This window comes from Hibiscus syriacus, unplaced genomic scaffold (genome assembly GCF_006381635.1).
Source record: "Hibiscus syriacus cultivar Baekdansim isolate YM2019G1 unplaced genomic scaffold, ASM638163v2 tig00001674_pilon, whole genome shotgun sequence".
Lineage (NCBI taxonomy): Eukaryota > Viridiplantae > Streptophyta > Magnoliopsida > Malvales > Malvaceae > Hibiscus > Hibiscus syriacus.
This window is the reverse complement of record NW_024061880.1, coordinates 400,152-419,924: the sequence shown is the minus strand read 5'-3', so window position 1 is coordinate 419,924 and position 19,773 is coordinate 400,152. Positions and strand designations below refer to the sequence as shown.

Sequence of the window (19,773 nt, the reverse complement as noted above, 5' to 3'; positions counted from 1 at the left end):
AGCAATTAACCAGACCTTCTCAAGATCTGTTCTAACATCCATCAAGAGATCGAAATCGATAGGCTCATGCTGAGCAACCTGCGATTGAAACCGAGCCTTGGAGGTCAATTACGGTTCGTCTTTATCGGCTCTGAGGAATTCCCAGAAAACATGCATTGATTTCTCAATGATGTCTTTTAGCATCTCACCTGAGACTGCATCTCCCTTATACTTTGAGCAATCATCTGCAAGAGCATTTCCAATATTTGTTTTAGAGGTTAAACTTAAAACACATGTTGGAGATTAGATAGATTACCTTTGATGGCCGGAACCTGAAGAAGATGTGGGACCAAATATCGGTAGTTGACGTAATTTTCAACTCTGAATCCGGCTCGAAATGGATCGTCCTCTAAGAATCTTTGCAAAAGGACTTGAAAACGTTGGAATTCACCAGCAACTTGGTTATACCGATGAACACCGAGGGTGTTGCATTCCAACTTCTTCACTTGTCCAAATTCCCGATGGAGTATTGCCCATGAAAGACATATTTGTCCAAAATAGACCGTCTCAAAGTCCTTGTGCAATCCTCTAATCACCTTCATTGTTGGGTCAGCTCCAGCCTTCCTTAGTCTGAATGACAATGCTTTATGAAGTGACTTAATTGCTAGTGCTGAAGATTTTGCAGGTGTGCTTAGTTGAATTGGTACATCTTTTAGTTGAAGTAAACCTAAGTAATCACATCCAACAAGAGGGATTTAGAATCTTAAAGACATGTTTTTGTGGGGTACTTTAGAATCTTAATACATGGGTTGATAGATATCATCAGATGTCATTAAAAGAGCACAATCTGATAATGGATATGCACCTATAATGGCATCATGGATTTGTGGAAAGAAATTGGATGCACGTTTGTTGGTGAAATAATATGTGGGGTAAAGAGGGGATAGAGACCCACCAAGCAATTGAGTTCTTTCAAAATCTCTCTTTCTGAAAAGGAGAAAGAAGACAATATCCCCCATAGGTAATAAATATGGGAAGTTAGGTGGCATCTTCTGCTATTTGAAGTCCTTAGATTATATGAGACAACATGGACCCAAAATTAGTTGATTAATGGTCTAGAACGATTGCAATTGTTAAAAGGTTAACCTTTAATTTTGGTCCCTCTGTTATACACAAATTTGAATTTAGTCTTTCTATTTTAATTTGATACAATTCTAGATAGAAGACTATTGCAAGTGTTTTTTCCCTTAAACACCTATTCTATCTTGTTATGTTTATACGCATTTTTCAAGGTAAAGCACATTAGAGGTCACTGTGCTATTCTCAAATAATAGTTTTGACCACTGAACTTTTAAAAGTTACAAAATGATCATTAAATTTTATCTATTTGCTATAAAATAATCATTAAATTATATCAAACTTTTATAAAATGGTCACTAAAATTGTCAAATTTTTACACTCATTATAATATTACAGTGACCATTTTATAATAAATCGATAAATTTAATGATCATTTTGTAAGTTTTGAAAGTTAAATGATCAAAATGATTGTTCGAGTATAGTTTAATGACCTTATATGTAGTTTACCTTTTTTCAAGATGGAAGCAATTTTGAAAAATATGTGATCATTTTAAACCAAAAGTGTTAATGATGTTGTATGCTTGAATTATATTATTAAAAATAGCACATCAAATTATGTTAGATTGAATATTATGATTAAATATCAATTTTAAGCATATTAGAAGGACCAAACCATAATTTGACCTTAAAAGTTTTGCTCTATCCGATAACCGTCTTCCGCAACAATTGGTATTTGAACCAGATTGGAGTGTGTAATATCTACTTATTGTCTTTGTGGTTGCCACCAAAAGGTGGATCCTCCAACATAAGAAAGTAAGAAGGTATTACCCATTCATTGAAGGTTCAAGAGAACTATTCACGATAGTGAAATAGTGGGAGTTATCCGTAATAGAAACTATGGCAACGAAATTTGATATTGAAAAATTCAATGGGAGAAATTTCTCTTTGTGTAAATTGAAGATGAAGACCATCCTGAGGAAAGACGGTTGTCTAGCAGTTATCAGTGAAATGCCGATAGATTTCACAGATGACAACAAATAGATCGAAATGGACGGGAATGCTATGGCAAACTTTCATCTAGCATTAGCATATGAAGTATTGTCAAGCATCGAGGAGAATAAGACAGCTAAGGAGATATGGGATCAACTCACAAAATTGTACGATGCCACATCGTTGCATAATAAAATTTTTCTTAAGAGGAAATTGTACACTCTCCGTATGCCAGAATCTACTTCAGTGACGGAGCACTTAAACACGCTGAACACTTTATTTTCTCAGCTTACATCCTTAAGATGTACAATAGGAGAACAAGAACGTGCTGAACTTCTACTTCAAAGTCTACCTGATTCGTATGATCAACTTATCATAAACTTGACAAACAGTAATGTCATCAGTCTAGTCTTCGATGACGTTGCAGCTGCTGTTCTACGAGAAGAAAATTGGCGCAATAACAAGGAACACAAACAAGTAAATATGCAACAAGCAGAAGCGTTGACAACGATGAGAAAGAGATCAAAAGAACGTAGCCAAAGTAGCGGTCACAAACATGGTAGATCGAAGTTGAGAAGCAAAAAGAATTTAAAGTGCTACAGCTGTGGAAAGAAGGGTCACTTGAAGAAGGATTGTTGAAGTTTAAATAAAAACTCAAATCCACAAGGCAATACCGTAAACACTTCAGATGATGGAGATGATCTATGTTGTGAAGCGTCAACCACAGTGGAATGCAGAAAACGTTTTACAGATATATGGCTCATTGATTCAGGAGCAACATATCACATGACCTTAAGAAGAGAATGGTTCCATCATTATGAACCTGTCTCAGGAGGATCTGTGTATAGTTGCAATGATCATGCTGTAACACCCCCAACCCGTATCCAACCCGGATACAAGTCAGAGATATTACATTGACTTTTAAAACACAACTCTTACAAATAATAGCAAAATACTTGAACTTATATTAAGAAAATACGATAATATACATATGGTAATATAAATTTACCAAAATATTCAGAGCATACACAACTTAACTCTTTAGTTACATCCCAACATCCATTTTCATAACAAAATGACCTACTGATTAAGTTGCTTCTGATCTGATAGTTGCAGGAGTAATGTTGTCCAGCTGCTTAACCTCGATCGTCTACTTTATCAGATCCTACGTGTGAAACACTCACACGCTAAGTCATCGACTTAGTGAGGCAATATAATAATAATATTGATAAATATAAAGTAATTGCCAAAATAAGATGGGTTGTAATGATAAGATGTATGTAAACAATGCAATAACCAGAACCATGTTTCTTACACATATACTTATCAAATTCACATTCATAAGTTCGCCTTAGTAAGTTCATTAGCCCATGGTACCATACAGAGAACCTAAGGTATGTGAGTATTGTGAGGTTGTGCACTATATTGTCACCACAGCTCATATAATTGCACCTAAGTGCCATGTAGAATTGCACCGGAGTGCCGCGTAGAATTGCACCGTAGTGCCATATAATAATGTCCATAAGGACCACATATCATTCCTTAAGAATCATATACATATGCCAAGGATCAAGTATGTGTCTCACCAGACCTCACACATGTTCCAAAGAATACATATATGTCCTGAAGGACCACATATCATTCCTTAAGAATCATATACATATGCCAAGGATCAAGTATATGTCTCACCAGACCTCACACATGTTCCAAAGAATACATATATGTCCTGAAGGACCACATAGACCCTCTACCCTTGGCATGCCAACTATACCTATAGTTCTCATTTACATAACATGGGCTTTCACAATTTATCTTATTTGTATCACGTAGACATATTATTTTCATACCTTTATCACATAACTCATATAACTTTTTCTTGCATATTCATGTCCCATAATGCATATGGTATGAATTCATATCATATATCACAATATGAAATACTATCATGTATTAAAATATTGAATCTAGACTTATCACAAGTCTAGAACTGAATAAAATACATATTCATGCTATGCATATGCACACACCTAGATTTCTTTGTCTTTCCCTCGATTGATCCTACTTGTTGATGGTTCCGGAACTCGTTTAGGCTCGATATCTACATAGTAATTCATTGATACTTATCAATATACTAATTAATATATTCTAAACTATCATTTCTTAGGCTAAAAGAAAAGCCATTTTCATCTTTTAATGGAGGTATGCATCGATGCACTACACCATGTATCGATGTATAAATCCTATTCGATGTTTGTATTTAATGGGGATGCATCGATGCACTCCTTATGCATCGATGCATTAATCCTATTCGATGTTTTCTTTTTAAATTAATGCATCGATGCACTGCATGTGCATCGATGCACCTTAAACAATTTCTGGGATTTATCATCGATGCATCGGTGCACAATGAATGTGCATCGATGCACATTGCCCAGAATTGTCATTTTAGCATGAAAATCTCTTCTTAGTATACTTAACACTTTATATTTCCCCTCTTTATATATCCTTAACTTGCATACTCTTACTTAAACTAATTATTATCCATTCCATACTTTTGAAACTTAAAAATCCAATTCTCCATGTAGAATTTAAGAATCTAACCCAAATTCCAACATGTTCTAATTTGAATTCTAACACCTCATACTTCTTAGTTAGCTTTATGACAAGTCAAATTCCACTTCTAATTCTTATTAGGAACTCTAATCCAAGATTTCACTTTTCTACTTCCTTTCTTTGATTCTTCATATTCTCCTCATCTTATGGTTTTAAGATAATCTAAGTTTTCCTTAAGCTTAGTTATCAACTAAGGATCAATAAGAAACCTTAAATTTATCAAGAATTTAATCAACAAGAAAACTCACCTTTAGCTTGGTCTCTCGATGGAGAAGAAGAAGTGAAGAAGAAGATAAATCTGGAAACTTTTGTTCTCTTCATTTGCCTTCCACGTGGATTTAAATATCCTCATCTAATATTTAATTATTTCCCCTATTAAAAGACTCATTTACCCCTTTAGTTCATCATTCTTTGTTAATTGATCCTACACAAAACATTCCCATTAAATCTTTTAACTATTCAATTTATCTACTTTGGTCACTGAATTTTTATAATTTCATAATTTGATCACTAACCCGGTATGGAGGATGTTACAAATCTCCCTCTCTTAAAAAAAATCGTCCTCGAATTTTCATTGTACGAACAGATGGGGATATTGAAGTCGCATATCTTCTTCAAGTTCCCACGTAGATTCTTCTACTTTGTGATTTCTCCAAAGAACCTTGACCAACGGAACTATCTTACTTCTTAACTGTTTGACTTCAAAAGCCAATATTCTCACTGGTTCTTATTCATATGTCAGATCCGATTGGACTTCTACTTGTTCTGGTGCAATGATGTGAGAGGGATCGGACCTATATCTTCGTAACATGGACACATGGAAGACGTTATGGATCTTCTCCATTTCTGGTGGCAAGGATAACTGATATGCCACGGGTCCTATTCTCTTAACAACTTCATATGGCCCAATGAATCTATGACTTAACTTTCCTTTCTGACCAAAACGTAATACTTTCTTCTAAGGAGATACTTTCAGAAATACTTTATCTCCAACCTCAAATTCAATCTCTTTTCTTTTAAGATCATAATAGGACTTTTGCCGATCAAATGCCACTTTGAGGTTATGTTGAATTTCACGCACTTTGTCTTCCACATCTTGAATTAAATCTGGACCAAGTACACTTCGATCTTTGAGCCCATACCAGTTTAATGGAGTACGACATTTCCTCTCATATAATGCCTCATATGGGGCCATCTTTATACTAGACTGATAACTATTGTTGTAAGTGAACTCTGCCAGCGGCAAATGCTTTTCCCATGATCCTTTGAATTCCATTACGCATGCTCTCAACATATCTTCCAATATCAGAATAGTTATCTCTGATTGCCCGTCAGTTTGAGGATGAAAAGCCGTACTAAAGTTTAAACGAGTCCCCAATTCTCCATGCAAAGATTTCCAGAATCTAGAAGTAAATCGAGGGTCTCGATCAGAGACTATGGAAACAGGCACTCCATGCAATCTAATAACTTCTCTAATATACAGCTCTGCATATTTTTTCATAGAGAAATATGTTCTAATCAGGAGAAAATGCGCTGACTTAGTTAATCGATCAACAATTACCCAGATTGATTCTCTTTTGTTCGGAGTCAAAGGTAACCCTAAAACAAAATCCATCGTAACATTTTCCCATTTCCAATGAGGAATGACAAGCGGTTGCAATAATCCTGACGGAACTTGATGCTCAGCTTTGACTTGTTGACATATCAAACACTTAGACACAAATTCGGTGATGTTTCGTTTCATCCTTGGCCACCAAAATCGATCCTTCAAATCCATATACATCTTGGTTCCACCCTGGTGCATCGTTAATGGACTGCAATGAGCCTCTGTCAATATTTCTTCCTTCAAGTCTTCATTGTCGGGTATCACCATTCTTCCTTTACAATATAGATTTCAATCTGACTTAACCTCAAAATCCTTAATCTCTTTATTCTTTACTTGCTCTATTCTTTCCAAACACATTTCATCTTTACTTTGCAATTATCCTATTCATTCCAACCATGCTGGTTTAAGTGTTAACTCTGCACAAAGACCACCGTCTCCCGTTAAAGATAATCTTGCGTCCATAGCTCGTAAAGCTACAAACGTCTTTCTACTCAAAGCATCTGCTACCACGTTAGCCTTTCCAGGATGATAGTCAATTATCACATCATAATCTTTTAAGAACTCTACCCATCTACGTTGCCTCAAATTCAACTCTTTTTGAGTCATCAGGTACTTCAGACTTTTATGGTCTGTATACAAGTAACATCTTTCTCCATACAGATAATGACGCCAAATATTGAGAGCGAACACCAAAGCAGCCATTTCTAAATCATGGATGGGGTAATTCTTTTCATGTGGTTTCAACTGCCTCGATGCATACGCTACCACCTTCCCTTCTTGCATTAATACACACCCCAACCCATTATGGGATACGTTACTGTATACTACAAAATTCTTACCAGATTCCGGTTGAACCAATATCAGAGTTTCTGTCAGAATTCTCTTTAAATCTTCAAAAATTTCTTGACATTCAGAAGTCCAAACAAACGGTACATTCTTTCTCATCATCTTTGTTAAAGGCAACACTATCATCGAAAAATTCTTAACGAATCTTCGATAATAACCGGCAAGTCCAAGGAAACTCCGAACTTCAGATACATTCTTTGGAACTTCCCAGTCCATTATAGCTTTAACCTTCTGAGGGTCCACTCTAATCCCAACTGCCGAGATCACATGCCCCAAGAAAATTACTTCGTTTAGCCAGAATTCACATTTGGACAATTTCACATAGAAATTTTTATCCCTGAGAATTTGCAAAACTAGCCTCAGATGTGTGATGTGCTCTTCAATGGACTTCGAGTAAACCAGTATGTCATCAATAAAGACAACAACAAATTGGTCCAAATAGAGCTGAAAAATCCTGTTCATGAGATCCATGAAAGCAGCTGGTGCATTCGTTACTCCGAATGGCATTACGATGAATTCATAATGACCATATCTCATTCTGAAAGCCGTCTTCGAAATATCTTTCTCCTGAATCTTCAATTGATGATAACCCGAACGTAGATCAATCTTCGAAAATACCGAAGCTCATTTTAGTTGATCAAACAAGTCATCAATGCACGGAAGGGGATACTTGTTCTTGATGGTCACCTTATTAAGCTGTCGATAATCAATACAGAGACGCATTGATCCATCCTTATTCTTAACAAATAACACTGGAGCTCTCCAAGGTGATACACTTGGTCGAATAAATCACTTTCCTAACAACTCTTGCAATTGATTTTTTAACTCTTGGAATTCTTTCGGAGCCATCCGATAAGGTGTCATTGCAATTGGAGCGGTTCCTGGTATTACTTCAATTTGAAATTCTACCTCTCTATCTGGAGGTAATCCTGACAACTCAGCCGGGAAAACTTCAGGGAATTCTTGAACTATTGGAATCTCCTCTAGCCCTTTCTCTATCGCTCTTAAATCTATCACATTTGCAAGAAATCCTTGACATCCTTGTAGCAATAGCTTCTTAGCTGACATTACTGACATTACATTTGCTAAGGGATTAAACTTTTCACTGCTTACACTTATCTCTGTTCTTTCTGGACTTTTTAGGGTTACATTTTTCAATCTGCAATTAACATCTCCATAGTAACGGAACAACCAATCCATTCCCAGAATCACTTCAAACTCGTCAAAGGGTAATTCCATCAGATTAACAGGTAATTCAATTCCCTGAACCTTTATGGGACACCCCTTACAGACTTTATTCACCCGAGCATTGTGGCCTAAAGGAGTTGTTACTATAATCTCATTACTCGTAGCTTTTAAGGGAATCCTCAATTCATTTACTAACTTACTTGTAATATAAGAATAATTAGAACCCGGATCAATCAGTACCAATACTAATTTATCGTACAGATGAAAAGTATCTGCTATAATATCAGGGTCATCACGGTCTTCACTTGTCTTTAGATGGTACACCCGTGCGGCTGACCGAACTTCAGGTTGAGTAGAGAATTCAGACGGGTTCCTTCCTCTGCCTCTTCCTCGTCCTCTTTGTGAGGAAGAACCAACTCTTTCAGATGGTGCAGGCTCACCAACCATCAATGGACAATCCCGGATAAAATGTCTGGCATCTCCGCATCGAAAACAAGTCCCAGCAGCCATCCGACAAGCCCCAGAATGGTTTTTTCCCACAGTGCTGACACTGCCTCGCTTGACTCGGAGTAGATCTCCCAACACCAGATCCCACTGACTGCTTATGTCTAGGTCTTGCCTGACTTGCTCCCCTAGCAGACGATGCAACTGATTCTGATCTAGCTTGTGATCGAAATACTGAGTCTCTTCCCCTTTTTAATGGTGTTAAGCTAAAAGAAGCACCCATTCTCTTTGATGTCTGAACTCTAAAATCCCCAAATCTCTCATTCTAAGCTCTTTCAAGAGCCTTGACACAATTGATCACCTCTTGGAATGAGGACAAATTCAATACTATCAGCATATCTTTCAATATAGGGCGCAAACCCTCGACAAACCATTCACAAACCTCTTTTTCAGTAGGCACAAGCTCGGATGCAAACCTACTCAACTTGTTGAACTCACATTCATACCCATATACAGAGCAGTTCATCTGTTTCAAATTCAAAAACTCCTGCTTCATCTGTCGAATAAATTGTTCTCCAATGTACTTGTTTTTAAATTCATCTAAGAATAAAGACCAAGTCAATTGGTCACTGGGCATCCTCATGGTGACGTCCGTCCACCAAATTCTCGCCTGACCCCTCAACAACGAGACATCTCCATCTAACTTCTCCACTTTAGAAAAGTGGAGACCATCCAACATGATTTTTAAATCATTTAACCAAAGATCTGCAGCAACCGGACCTTCTTCGGTTTCTCCTTTAAATTCGGGAGCTCCTAAACCTCTCAACTCTTTTGCTACATTCATCCTTTGAGTTGATGGAGCAGGAGGTTGAAGACGCGTTAGAATAGCGTCTAACGTTCTGAAGAACATATCTTGATCTTGCACATGCACTCCTTGAGATGCCTGTTCTTCACCTTGCCTGGCCAGGGCAGGTGAATTACTGCTTTCAGCAGGCCTATCTTCTCCCGCTTCACTTCGAGAGCTATTATGTCCAGACATCTAATAAGAATAAACACATTGTTCTATTAGCAAAACAACATACTCATACTATACCAGATCAGAAGTTCTCACTATTTGTTGGCATGTATTCCATTTAAAGACTCTATAGACTCTGGTTTATGCTTAGAATCGGCTAAACCATAGTAAAATACTTGAATTTATATTAAGAAAATACGATAATATACATATGGTTATACAAGTTTACCAAAATATTCAGAGCATACACAACTTAACTCTTTAGTTACATGTCAACATCCATTTTCATAACAAAATGACCTACTGATTAAGTTGTTTCTGATCTGATAGTTGCAGGAGTAATGTTGTCCAGCTGTTTAACCTCGATCGTCTACTTTATCGGATCCTACGTGTGAAACACTCACACGCTAAGTCATCGACTTAGTGAGACAATATAATAATAATATCGATAAATATAAAGTAATTACCAAAATAAGATGGGTTGCAATGATAAGATGTATGTAAACAATGCAATAACCAGAACCATGTTTCTTACACATATACTTATCAAATTCACATTCATAAGTTTGCCTTAGTAAGTTCATTAGCCCATGGTACCATACAGAGAACCTAAGGTATGTGAGTATTGTGAGGTTGTGCACTATGCTGTCACCACAGCTCATATAATTGCACCTAAGTGCCACGTAGAATTGCACCGGAGTGCCGCGTAGAATTGCACTGTAGTGCCATATAATAATGTCCATAAGGACCACATATCATTCCTTAAGAATCATATACATATGCCAAGGATCAAGTATATGTCTCACCAGGCCTCACACATGTTCCAAAGAATACATATATGTCCCAAAGAACCACATATCATTCCTTAAGAATCATATACATATGCCAAGGATCAAGTATGTGTCTCACCAGACCTCACACATGTTCCAAAGAATACATATATATCCCGAAGGACCACATAGACCCTCTACCCTTGGCATGCCAACTATACCTATAGTTCTCATTTACATAACATGGGCTTTCACAATTTATCTTATTTGTATCACGTAGACATATTATTTTCATACCTTTATCACATAACTCATATAACGTTTTCTTGCATATTCATTTCCCATAATGCATATGGTATGGATTCATATCATATATCATAATATGAAATACTATCATGTATCAAAATATTGAATCTAGACTTATCACAAGTCTAGAACTGAATAAAATACATATTCATGCTATGCATATGCATATGCACTCACCTAGATTTCTTTGTCTTTCCCTCGATTGATCATACTTGTTGATGGTTCCGGAACTCGTTTAGGCTCGATATCTACATAGTAATTCATTGATACTTATCAATATACTAATTAATATATTCTAAACTATCATTTCTTAGGCTAAAAGAAAAGCCATTTTCATCTTTTAATGGAGGTATGCATCGATGCACTACATCATGCATCGATGCATAAATCCTATTCGATGTTTGTATTTAATGGGGATGCATCGATGCACTCCTTATGCATCGATGCATAAATCCTATTCGATGTTTTCTTTTTAAATTAATGCATCGATGCACTTCATGTGCATCGATGCACCTTAAACAATTTCTGGGATTTATCATCGATGCATCGGTGCACAATGAATGTGCATCGATGCACATTGCCCAGAATTGTCATTTTAGCACGAAAATCTCTTCTTAGTCTACTTAACACTTTATATTTCCCCTCTTTATATATCCTTAACTTGCATACTCTTACTTAAACTAATTATTATCCATTTCATACTTTTGAAACTTAAAAATCCAATTCTCCATGTAGAATTTAAGAATCTAACCCAAATTCCAACATGTTCTAATTTGAATTCTAACACCTCATACTTCTTAGTTAGCTTTATGACAAGTCAAATTCCACTTCTAATTCTTATTAGGAACTCTAATCCAAGATTTCACTTTTCTACTTCCTTTCTTTGATTCTTCATATTCTCCTCATCTTATGGTTTTAAGATAATCTAAGCTTTCCTTAAGCTTAGTTATCAACTAAGGATCAATAAAAAACCTTAAATTCATCAAGAATTTAATCAACAAGAAAACTCACCTTTAGCTTGGTCTCTCGATGGAGAAGAAGAAGTGAAGAAGAAGAGAAATCTGGAAACTTTTGTTCTCTTCATTTGCCTTCCACGTGGATTTAAATATCCTCATCTAATATTTAATTATTTCCCCTATTAAAATACTCCTTTACCCCTTTAGTTCATCATTCTTTGTTAATTGATCCTACACAAAACATTCCCATTAAATCTTTCAACTATTCAATTTATCTACTTTGTCACTGAATTTTTATAATTTCACAATTTGATTACTAACCCGGTATGGAGGATGTTACACATGCCTTTGAGATCGTTGGCGTGGGAACCATCAAATTGAAGATGTATGATAGAACAATTAAAGTTATTCGAGATGTGTGGCATGTGAAAGGCCTGAAGAAAAATTTATTATCCTATGGATTATTTGATAATAATGCAAGAAAGATTGAAACACGGAAATGAATCATGAAAGTGTTCTGTGGAGCGCTTGTGGTGATGAAAGGCGAAAAGATAGCTGTAAACTTGTACATGCTAAAGGGAGATACTTTGGTAGAAGTAGAAGCCTCTGTTGCCTCATGTAGTTCAGATTCTGCAATGTTATGGCATCAGAAACTTGGACACATGTCTGAACAAGGAATGAAAGTCCTTGTGGAGCAAAAGCTACTTCTAGGCTTAACAAATGTATTACTTACTTTGTGTGAGCATTGCATAACAAGTAAGCAGTACCTGTTGAAATTCAACAAATCAAATTCTAGAGGCAAAAGTGTTCTAGAATTTGCATCCCTGCTGATGATCACTTTGCGGGCAGTGGGATTCTGGCTAAGCAGGGGATTTGGATAAAATCAAATCTACTATAGGATATGTGTTCAAAATTACTGGTGGAGTATAAGCTGAGTTTCAAAGTTGTAGTCAGTTGTGGCTACGTCAACAATAGAAGCATAATATGTCGCAGCTACACAAGCCAGTAAAGAAGCAATCTGGTTGAAGATGCTATTGGAGGAGCTTGGGAATAATCAAGAGTATATATATCTGTTATCACGTACATTATACTTCCAAATACATGGAGGTTTAAATAATCAGCTGGTTTACCAGTCCACATCTCCATTGGTGTCTTCAGCTCTATTGCAGTTGATGGAGCTTGATTCACCAAATAACATGCGGTATTGAATGCTTCTGCCCAGAATGATTTTTCTAGGCCTGCATCCCTCAACATTGTTCTTGTTATTTCTAACAAGGTTTTGTTCATCCGCTCTGCCACTCCATTTTATTGAGGAGTGTTTGCCACTGTGAACTGTCTTTTGATGCCTTCTTTCATGCAAAAGTCATCAAATTCTTCACTTGTGTATTCTTCTCCATTATCTGTTCTGAAACACTTGATCTTATTTCCATAATCAAGTTCCACCCGCGTTTTAAAGTTTTTGAAAGTTAAAAACACATCTGACTTCTTCTTAATAGGGTATACCCAACATCTCCTGGAGTAGTCATCAATAAATGAGACAAAGTATTTTGCTCCACCTAGGGATGTAACTGGTGCTTGATATACGTCAAAGTGAACCAATTCTAGAACACTTTTACCTCTAGAATTTGATGTTGAATTTCAACCGGTGCTGCTTACTTGTTATGCAATGCTCACACAAAGTAAATGATACCTTTGTTAAGCCTGGAAGTAGCTTTTGCCACTGTTTGGGTGGTTGGAATTCAGAAAATGTCACCAAATCGACCCTTTTTCTCTCATGAATCCAAATCTAATGTCTCTTTAACCTAAAAATCCTTCTATTAGCCTAGATTTACATATTTACCTTCAAAAATCTAGAGCCACTGCGATGTTTGGATTCTTCGGTGAACAGGGTAAGTTTCTCTCGGTCTCTTCTCTTTGTTTTTCTTTTATATTCAAATAGTTACTGCTTCGTTGTGGTTGTTCTCTGTTGTTGTGTTCTATTTGTATGTAATTATTTTTGTTTATGGTTTCTCTCTTCCTCCTCGTCTGTTGTTCTCCTTTTTCTTTACAGATTCAGGGTTCTTTCTATAGGACCCATGAGGGCTCCATTCGAACCGATTAAAGGAATGATTATTGGTGAGTCATCGGGGCTATGGCGATGACTTACCATAGGGCGGCTACAACTAGCTGGGTGCATTAAATGCACCCAGATCTTCTGGATTTGACCGTTGACATCGATAGTGACGGTGGCTTGAGGAGTTGGGTGCGTGCCTCTCACGCATGACAGGTGGACGGTTCTTGTGTACTGGCAGCGGCGGCGAGCTGATAACCCTAGGGTTTCATCTGGACCATCCATCTCCATCTTGATCGGATGACTGAGGAGGCTGGCGGTATTGGGACCTTAAGTATAAACCCTATACGGGTTTTAGACTTACTGGGTTGTCTAGGCCTCCAGGTTTTGTTGCTAATTTGGACCCCAGAATATGCTTTGTAACTTGGCCTCTGATTTATTTGGGCCTATAATAAAATTATTTTTTAATAATAATAATAATAATATGACAACTGGGATAAAAACTATTGTCAACACTTCTAAAATATTTGCAAGTCCATCTGTTCTCACAATCTTCACTTCCATCTTCAGCCGCTCCATCAAATCATCACCATGCTCTCAACCAAACCCTGAATCTTCATCATCTTGCATATTTCATCCTCTGCTCTTTTCAGGGGAAACCATTGACTCCGATTATTTATCATCTTCTTCAAAGATTGTTGCTCTGTCACATGAAGTCCTCATGTTCTGTTCATAGTTTTCGTGTTCCACGTTTTCCAAATACTTGTCAATTACGTCACTCTAAAAAAGGTTACTAGTTTTCTCTGCAGCATGTTGGTTATCTTCTGTTTCAACCTCAGCAATGAAATTCACAACTGATTCCTCTGTTTTTTCTCTAACAACATCTTTGATGTCTTGTTCTGGCTGCTCCAGAGTTCTTTCAACAACAGAATTCCTCATATAATCCTCAACCGCTTCTTATGCTTTGATATGTTCCTCAAAGTCAAAACTCTTTTGAAAGGAAAACCTCATAGCACATTCCTCTATTTTTCTGTCAACCCTACCTCCACGTTCCCAAAATCAGCACCGACAAAGTCTGATGAATCAAGGATTTCAACATTGTAATTGGCTGAGTCATTTGAACCCATATAGAGCCCATGCATGGTAAATCTCTTTGTCGTTGGTTCTTCAACGAATCCGCTAATGTTTTTCCTATTAAGAAACTCATACTTGCTAGTGCTTGTCGCCATGGCAGAACTCTCTTCTCCTACGTTTCCTTGATCAACGAATCCGCTATGTCTTCCGTTTTGCTCATAAAAGTTTGAGCCCAAATCCTCGAGGTATGCATTGATCGGCCACTGGAAAAGACCCAAACAAACAGATAAAAACATTAACTTAAAAGGAAATATAACACTTCAAAAACATAAAACAATGTTAATACCTGAAGAATGATCCAATGAATTTGAAGAATGATCCAAGTTTTTAAGAGTGGTGTAATAAAACAAAACAAAAACTAAATATAAGGTTGATTTTGAAAAGTAAAAAGTTTAAATACTAAAACTGATCAAAACTATAGGTTAATTTATGAGGTTAGTCCCTCTATTATATTTTATCAAAATTCAACCTGTAGTTTTTAAAAGTTAAAGTGGTTAGTTTTGTTGTTGGTAAGCATGAACGGTTTATTCTTATTACTTTCTATATATAAATTATTAAAATAGTAATCTTAAGTCAATAATTTAATAAAAAAAAAGCTTAGCAATGTTACTTAATTAGGAAAAAATATTTTTCGTAAAAAAACTAAATTCTAAAAGTCGAAATAAAAAATGAATTTCTTAAATTTATGTAAACTAGAAGTGGCAATCGGGTGGGGAAAATTGAAAACCTTGGGGATCCAAGCCGGCAGGGATGGAGAATAATCGAAATATTCACCCACGGGGATGGGGATGGGGGGAAGTTTTATCCTCAAAGCTCAAATGGGGATGGGGACGGGGATTGCTATATTCGAATCATAGGGATAGCCGAACTGTACCCATGTGAATAACCGTAGAGATCCCAAAAAATATCTGTAAGGATCCTCGAAATTTTACAAAATTTTAAAAATATATTTATAATCATTTACCTATACACCCTTAATACATATTTTAATAAAAATTATATATGATAAAAAACAAAAAAACCCTAACTATATATTTAATACCGTAATGGTTAAGATTGTACACATACATTGGGTGTTAGATGAATATTGATGTTTGAAAGTTTCATATTATAGATAGAGACCAATTTGACACAATCTGATATATTTTATAAGTTTTAGGTTATGTATGGATTTCAAAAGTGTTTGTTTAATTGTTGGAGATGAAGATTAACCGAAACCCGCATGGTTCCTTAAGGAATGAGTATAAAGAAAAAAATTATCGAAACATATAATGGGATTCTCCAAAACCATACTCACAAGTGTTGGGCCTCCCCTAATGTAAACTAGACATGTAAGATGTTTTGCAAATGCAGGGAACTATAGAATAGAGTAGGTAAAAATGAATATGTTGGGCCTAAACAATGCCTTTTTCTGCTTAATTTAGGGCTAACCAGATTTGAAAACATTTAATGAATGTTGGGCCTATTCTCACACCACTGTCCCAATTCCTCTCTCTTCATCCTTTGATGGTTTATTTGTTTGATATTGTTTAAGTAAGATTTTGAGTTCAATTTTTTGTGTATACAAAAAATCTCGTTGAGAAACTCGTCCACCAAAGTCAGGTGTACGAGACGAGTCGATCCGGATTAATCAGAGTGAAGCCTTGAAACTGAAAGAGCAAAAAAAAAAAAAACTCTTAACAAAAAAACTAAATTTGTTTAATGCATAATCACCCATTTTAGAACCTTGAATACCATTCTATATAACATTCCAAAAAAAAAACCTCTCTATAAGGTTTTTAATATCATATTGACAACCAATAAATTTAGTGAAATAAAGTATTAAATTTGTAAGTAAGATATGATATTCTAAATATATCAAAATGAATTAAAAAGATTTTTTCATAATAAATCTTATATAATAAAATCGAAAGAGAAAAATCTTTTATTTTATTAGGACAAGTAAAAGCTAATCAGTATGTGTACACATGGTATTTAGTACCAAGAGCCGACGCTTGCTTGAAGTAGCGATTGGATTCTCCGGTTGGCACTAAGGGAGAGCAGTTGTAGGTTGGTCCATATTTGATGGAAATTTAAGGCCGACATGCCCTCCAAGACAACGTTGAAAAAGAGAAAAAGAAATGTAAGAAAATCGGGTGGAGGAGAAGTACTATTTTTAATACAGAATTATCTGTGACCAAATAAGCAACTTCGTTTTGTTGCTTATCATCATTAGGCAAAAGGATCGAAGTATTATTTTATATTACCTTAACTAATCAAACACTCCTCGCCTTCAGGGAGGTAGATTAAGTAATGGATTCCAGACATGAATAGAAATGTTCAAATCTATATCATCCATCAAATTAGTAAATAAAATCATGGAAAACGACGAACTAAAACAATAAAAACAATGAAGGATTGGGGTTTAAGTCATTCAAGGTATACCAAACTCAAAAGCAGAGATTACTGTTTGCATATTCAGGACATCACCTACTAATCTGAACAAAACCAGCAGCTTTTGGACAAATTAAGACAGATTATATAAAACTAAAGGAAACTATCACCTGATCACCTCTAAGATACAAACAAAGAATCATGTTATAATATGTCTGAAGAACAATGACAGAAGTAAACTCCCTTCAATTGTTATCCTCACAGGTCATATCCTCTTCCATTAATATCAGATCGAGGGATAAGATGCAGAAGAAGAAGAAGAAGAAGAAGAAGAAGAAGAAGAAGAAATGAAGGCCAACTAAAAAGCTTGTTGAATTCTATCAATTTATTCGGTTAAATTAAGATGCAGAAGAAGAGCCATTGTTAGTAACATGAAGCTGAATACACAACTCATCGTTGTTGTGGTTGACATTATTGGAATCAAAATTACTATTTCCAACATTGGCATTTCCGTTGTTGTCTCCACTAGTAGTACTGTTGTTGTTGCAATCAAGATTGAGGTTACCGACAGCTAACATGCCTTTCTTACCGAAAGTGTTCTTGTTGTTGTGCATCCAGACCTTGAGAACCTCTCTGTCCACTCCCACTTCATTGCAGAACTCTTTTACCAGCCTTTCCTCTCCTCTTGGCATCCTCCAACCAACCCTCTCTGCAAAACCATGCATCTTTTCTTTCTGTTCTTTGCTGAACTTTGTCCTTGCCCTCTTTCGTGTGGTGTTGGTGCGGTTGTTTTTGTCAGTGACTTCAGCCCTCTGATGGTGATACTCATCCAAGGGCTGCCCTGAGTAGCCGGTGCTCAAGGCCAGCAGCATGTGGGGTGCAGAAGTGTAGTAAGAGTAAGGGACAGGTGAGGGTGGACTGTTCGTTGGGCTTGGACCTGATCTAGGAGGGTTAGGCGCCAGCGGTGGCGGTGGCAGGTGGGGGAGGAAAGCGGGACCGTCGTAAGGGTCACGGCGGTGGAAGTTACGGTGGCAACCACAGGCTGCACATTTGAAGGAGGCAGGGTCTGTTTGGGTTGGCAGGAACTCGCCACAACCATCAAGGGCATGTCCACCCAAGCTAGCAGCATGGTTTTTGAGGCACTCTTTGTAGGAAACCACCATCGGCTGCTGATGGGCGAGGAGCGATAAAGCCTTGTCGTTGTTGTCGGGGCGTGTCTCTGATGAAGACTCGGATTGCGCGTACGGGGTGACTTTAGTGTTGTTGATTACCTCCATTTCTCAAAAAAAAAAATAAAGGTGAAATCTTGATGGGGGGTTAAAGGGTGGACATTTTCAGTGGGGTTAGGGTTTTGCTAAAAAGCTCAAGAGAATTTCTTTTTTCTTGGTCTAAAACTAAAAGTGGTGAATGTAGGAAGAGAAGGGTTGATCTGATTTTGATGATGGATTGTTACAATGACAAGTTGTTGCACTCTCACCCACTTAATCTTTCAGTAACTTAATCATCCTGTTTTATGAACAAGCTACAAACACCACCACTCCGATGGGAAGAATAAAGATTCTATCTTAAATATTAAACCTTATATTTATGTTATAATTTTAAAAAAAGTTAAAAAGGATCAAGGGTAGGGGCCACCTCCAATGACAAATCAATCTCCTCTGCGTCCACGTGTTAATCGAAAAGCAAATGCAAGACACCCCATGTTTTGTTTATTATAATAAATTTTCTTTTCCAATAATAAACCTATTCCAAATCTTTCGTGTTTTTCTAGCGAGAAATTAGTGATCGACGGAACTTGCATGTGTCGTGTAATATTTTTTTTTTATCTTTTTCCCTGTAATAGGCGGTGCTCTTTGGTTTTCTTAATATTTTTTCCCAGTTTGTTGCTTTTATTCTCCAAGAATAAAATCAAGCTGATCAGTGAAATAATGTTTCTAAGATCACATTAAAATTACGTTAATGAATTTTAAGATAACGTCTCTTAATTTTTTTTTTCAGTTTGTTGTTTTAAGAGACTTATACTAGTTGAACCTGTAATTACCAGTTCATAAATAGAGTAGAATACAATAAATTCATGAACCAAAGACTAGAGTAGCACATAGATTAAAGATGAGGACAATAGAGTTAAAAAATCGGCAAGAGATCTAGGATGGTTTGGTCGGCTCCTTTCCTAATGAAAATATGGTCTGGTTTTGTCTTTTATGTTTTGCAAACTCACCCCAATTCCCGTTCTTCAATCATGCTTTTTTTTTTTAGAATCTAAGAAACAAATCTAATAGCCACGATCAGATTAGTGGAGTAGAGAGGCATCAAAAATCAAATCTCTTATTGATACAACTTGGTATAATCACATTAATGGCTTTAGAGAGGAGGATGAGTCTTGATCACTTCCAGGACACGAAAAATGACAAGACACGAGCTCT

General features: G+C 36.5%; 1 protein-coding gene across 2 annotated transcripts; it reads right to left on the bottom strand.

The window, feature by feature from the left end:
* Positions 1-4,225: 4,225 nt before the first annotated feature.
* On the bottom strand, positions 4,226-18,808 carry LOC120131109 (zinc-finger homeodomain protein 11-like). Of its 2 annotated transcripts, XM_039148199.1 has the most exons (4): positions 17,886-18,806; positions 13,737-13,756; positions 11,139-11,146; positions 4,226-4,236 (listed from the first exon to the last, which is right to left on the bottom strand). In XM_039148199.1, the coding sequence occupies exons 1-3, from the start codon at positions 18,625-18,627 to the stop codon at positions 11,141-11,143; spliced, it is 768 nt and encodes a 255-aa protein (XP_039004130.1). In that variant the 5' UTR covers positions 18,628-18,806; the 3' UTR covers positions 4,226-4,236; positions 11,139-11,140. The 2 variants fall into 2 exon arrangements, with proteins under 2 accessions (XP_039004130.1, XP_039004125.1); XM_039148194.1 differs by lacking the exons at positions 4,226-4,236; positions 11,139-11,146; positions 13,737-13,756 and having other exon boundaries at positions 17,749-18,808.
* Between the last annotated feature and the right edge of the window lie 965 nt (positions 18,809-19,773).

Bases quoted from the DNA above. Each gene is read 5' to 3' on its own strand.
- LOC120131109 (XM_039148194.1), bottom strand. From the start codon at position 18,627: ATGGAGGTAATCAACAACACTAAAGTCACCCCGTACGCGCAATCCGAG.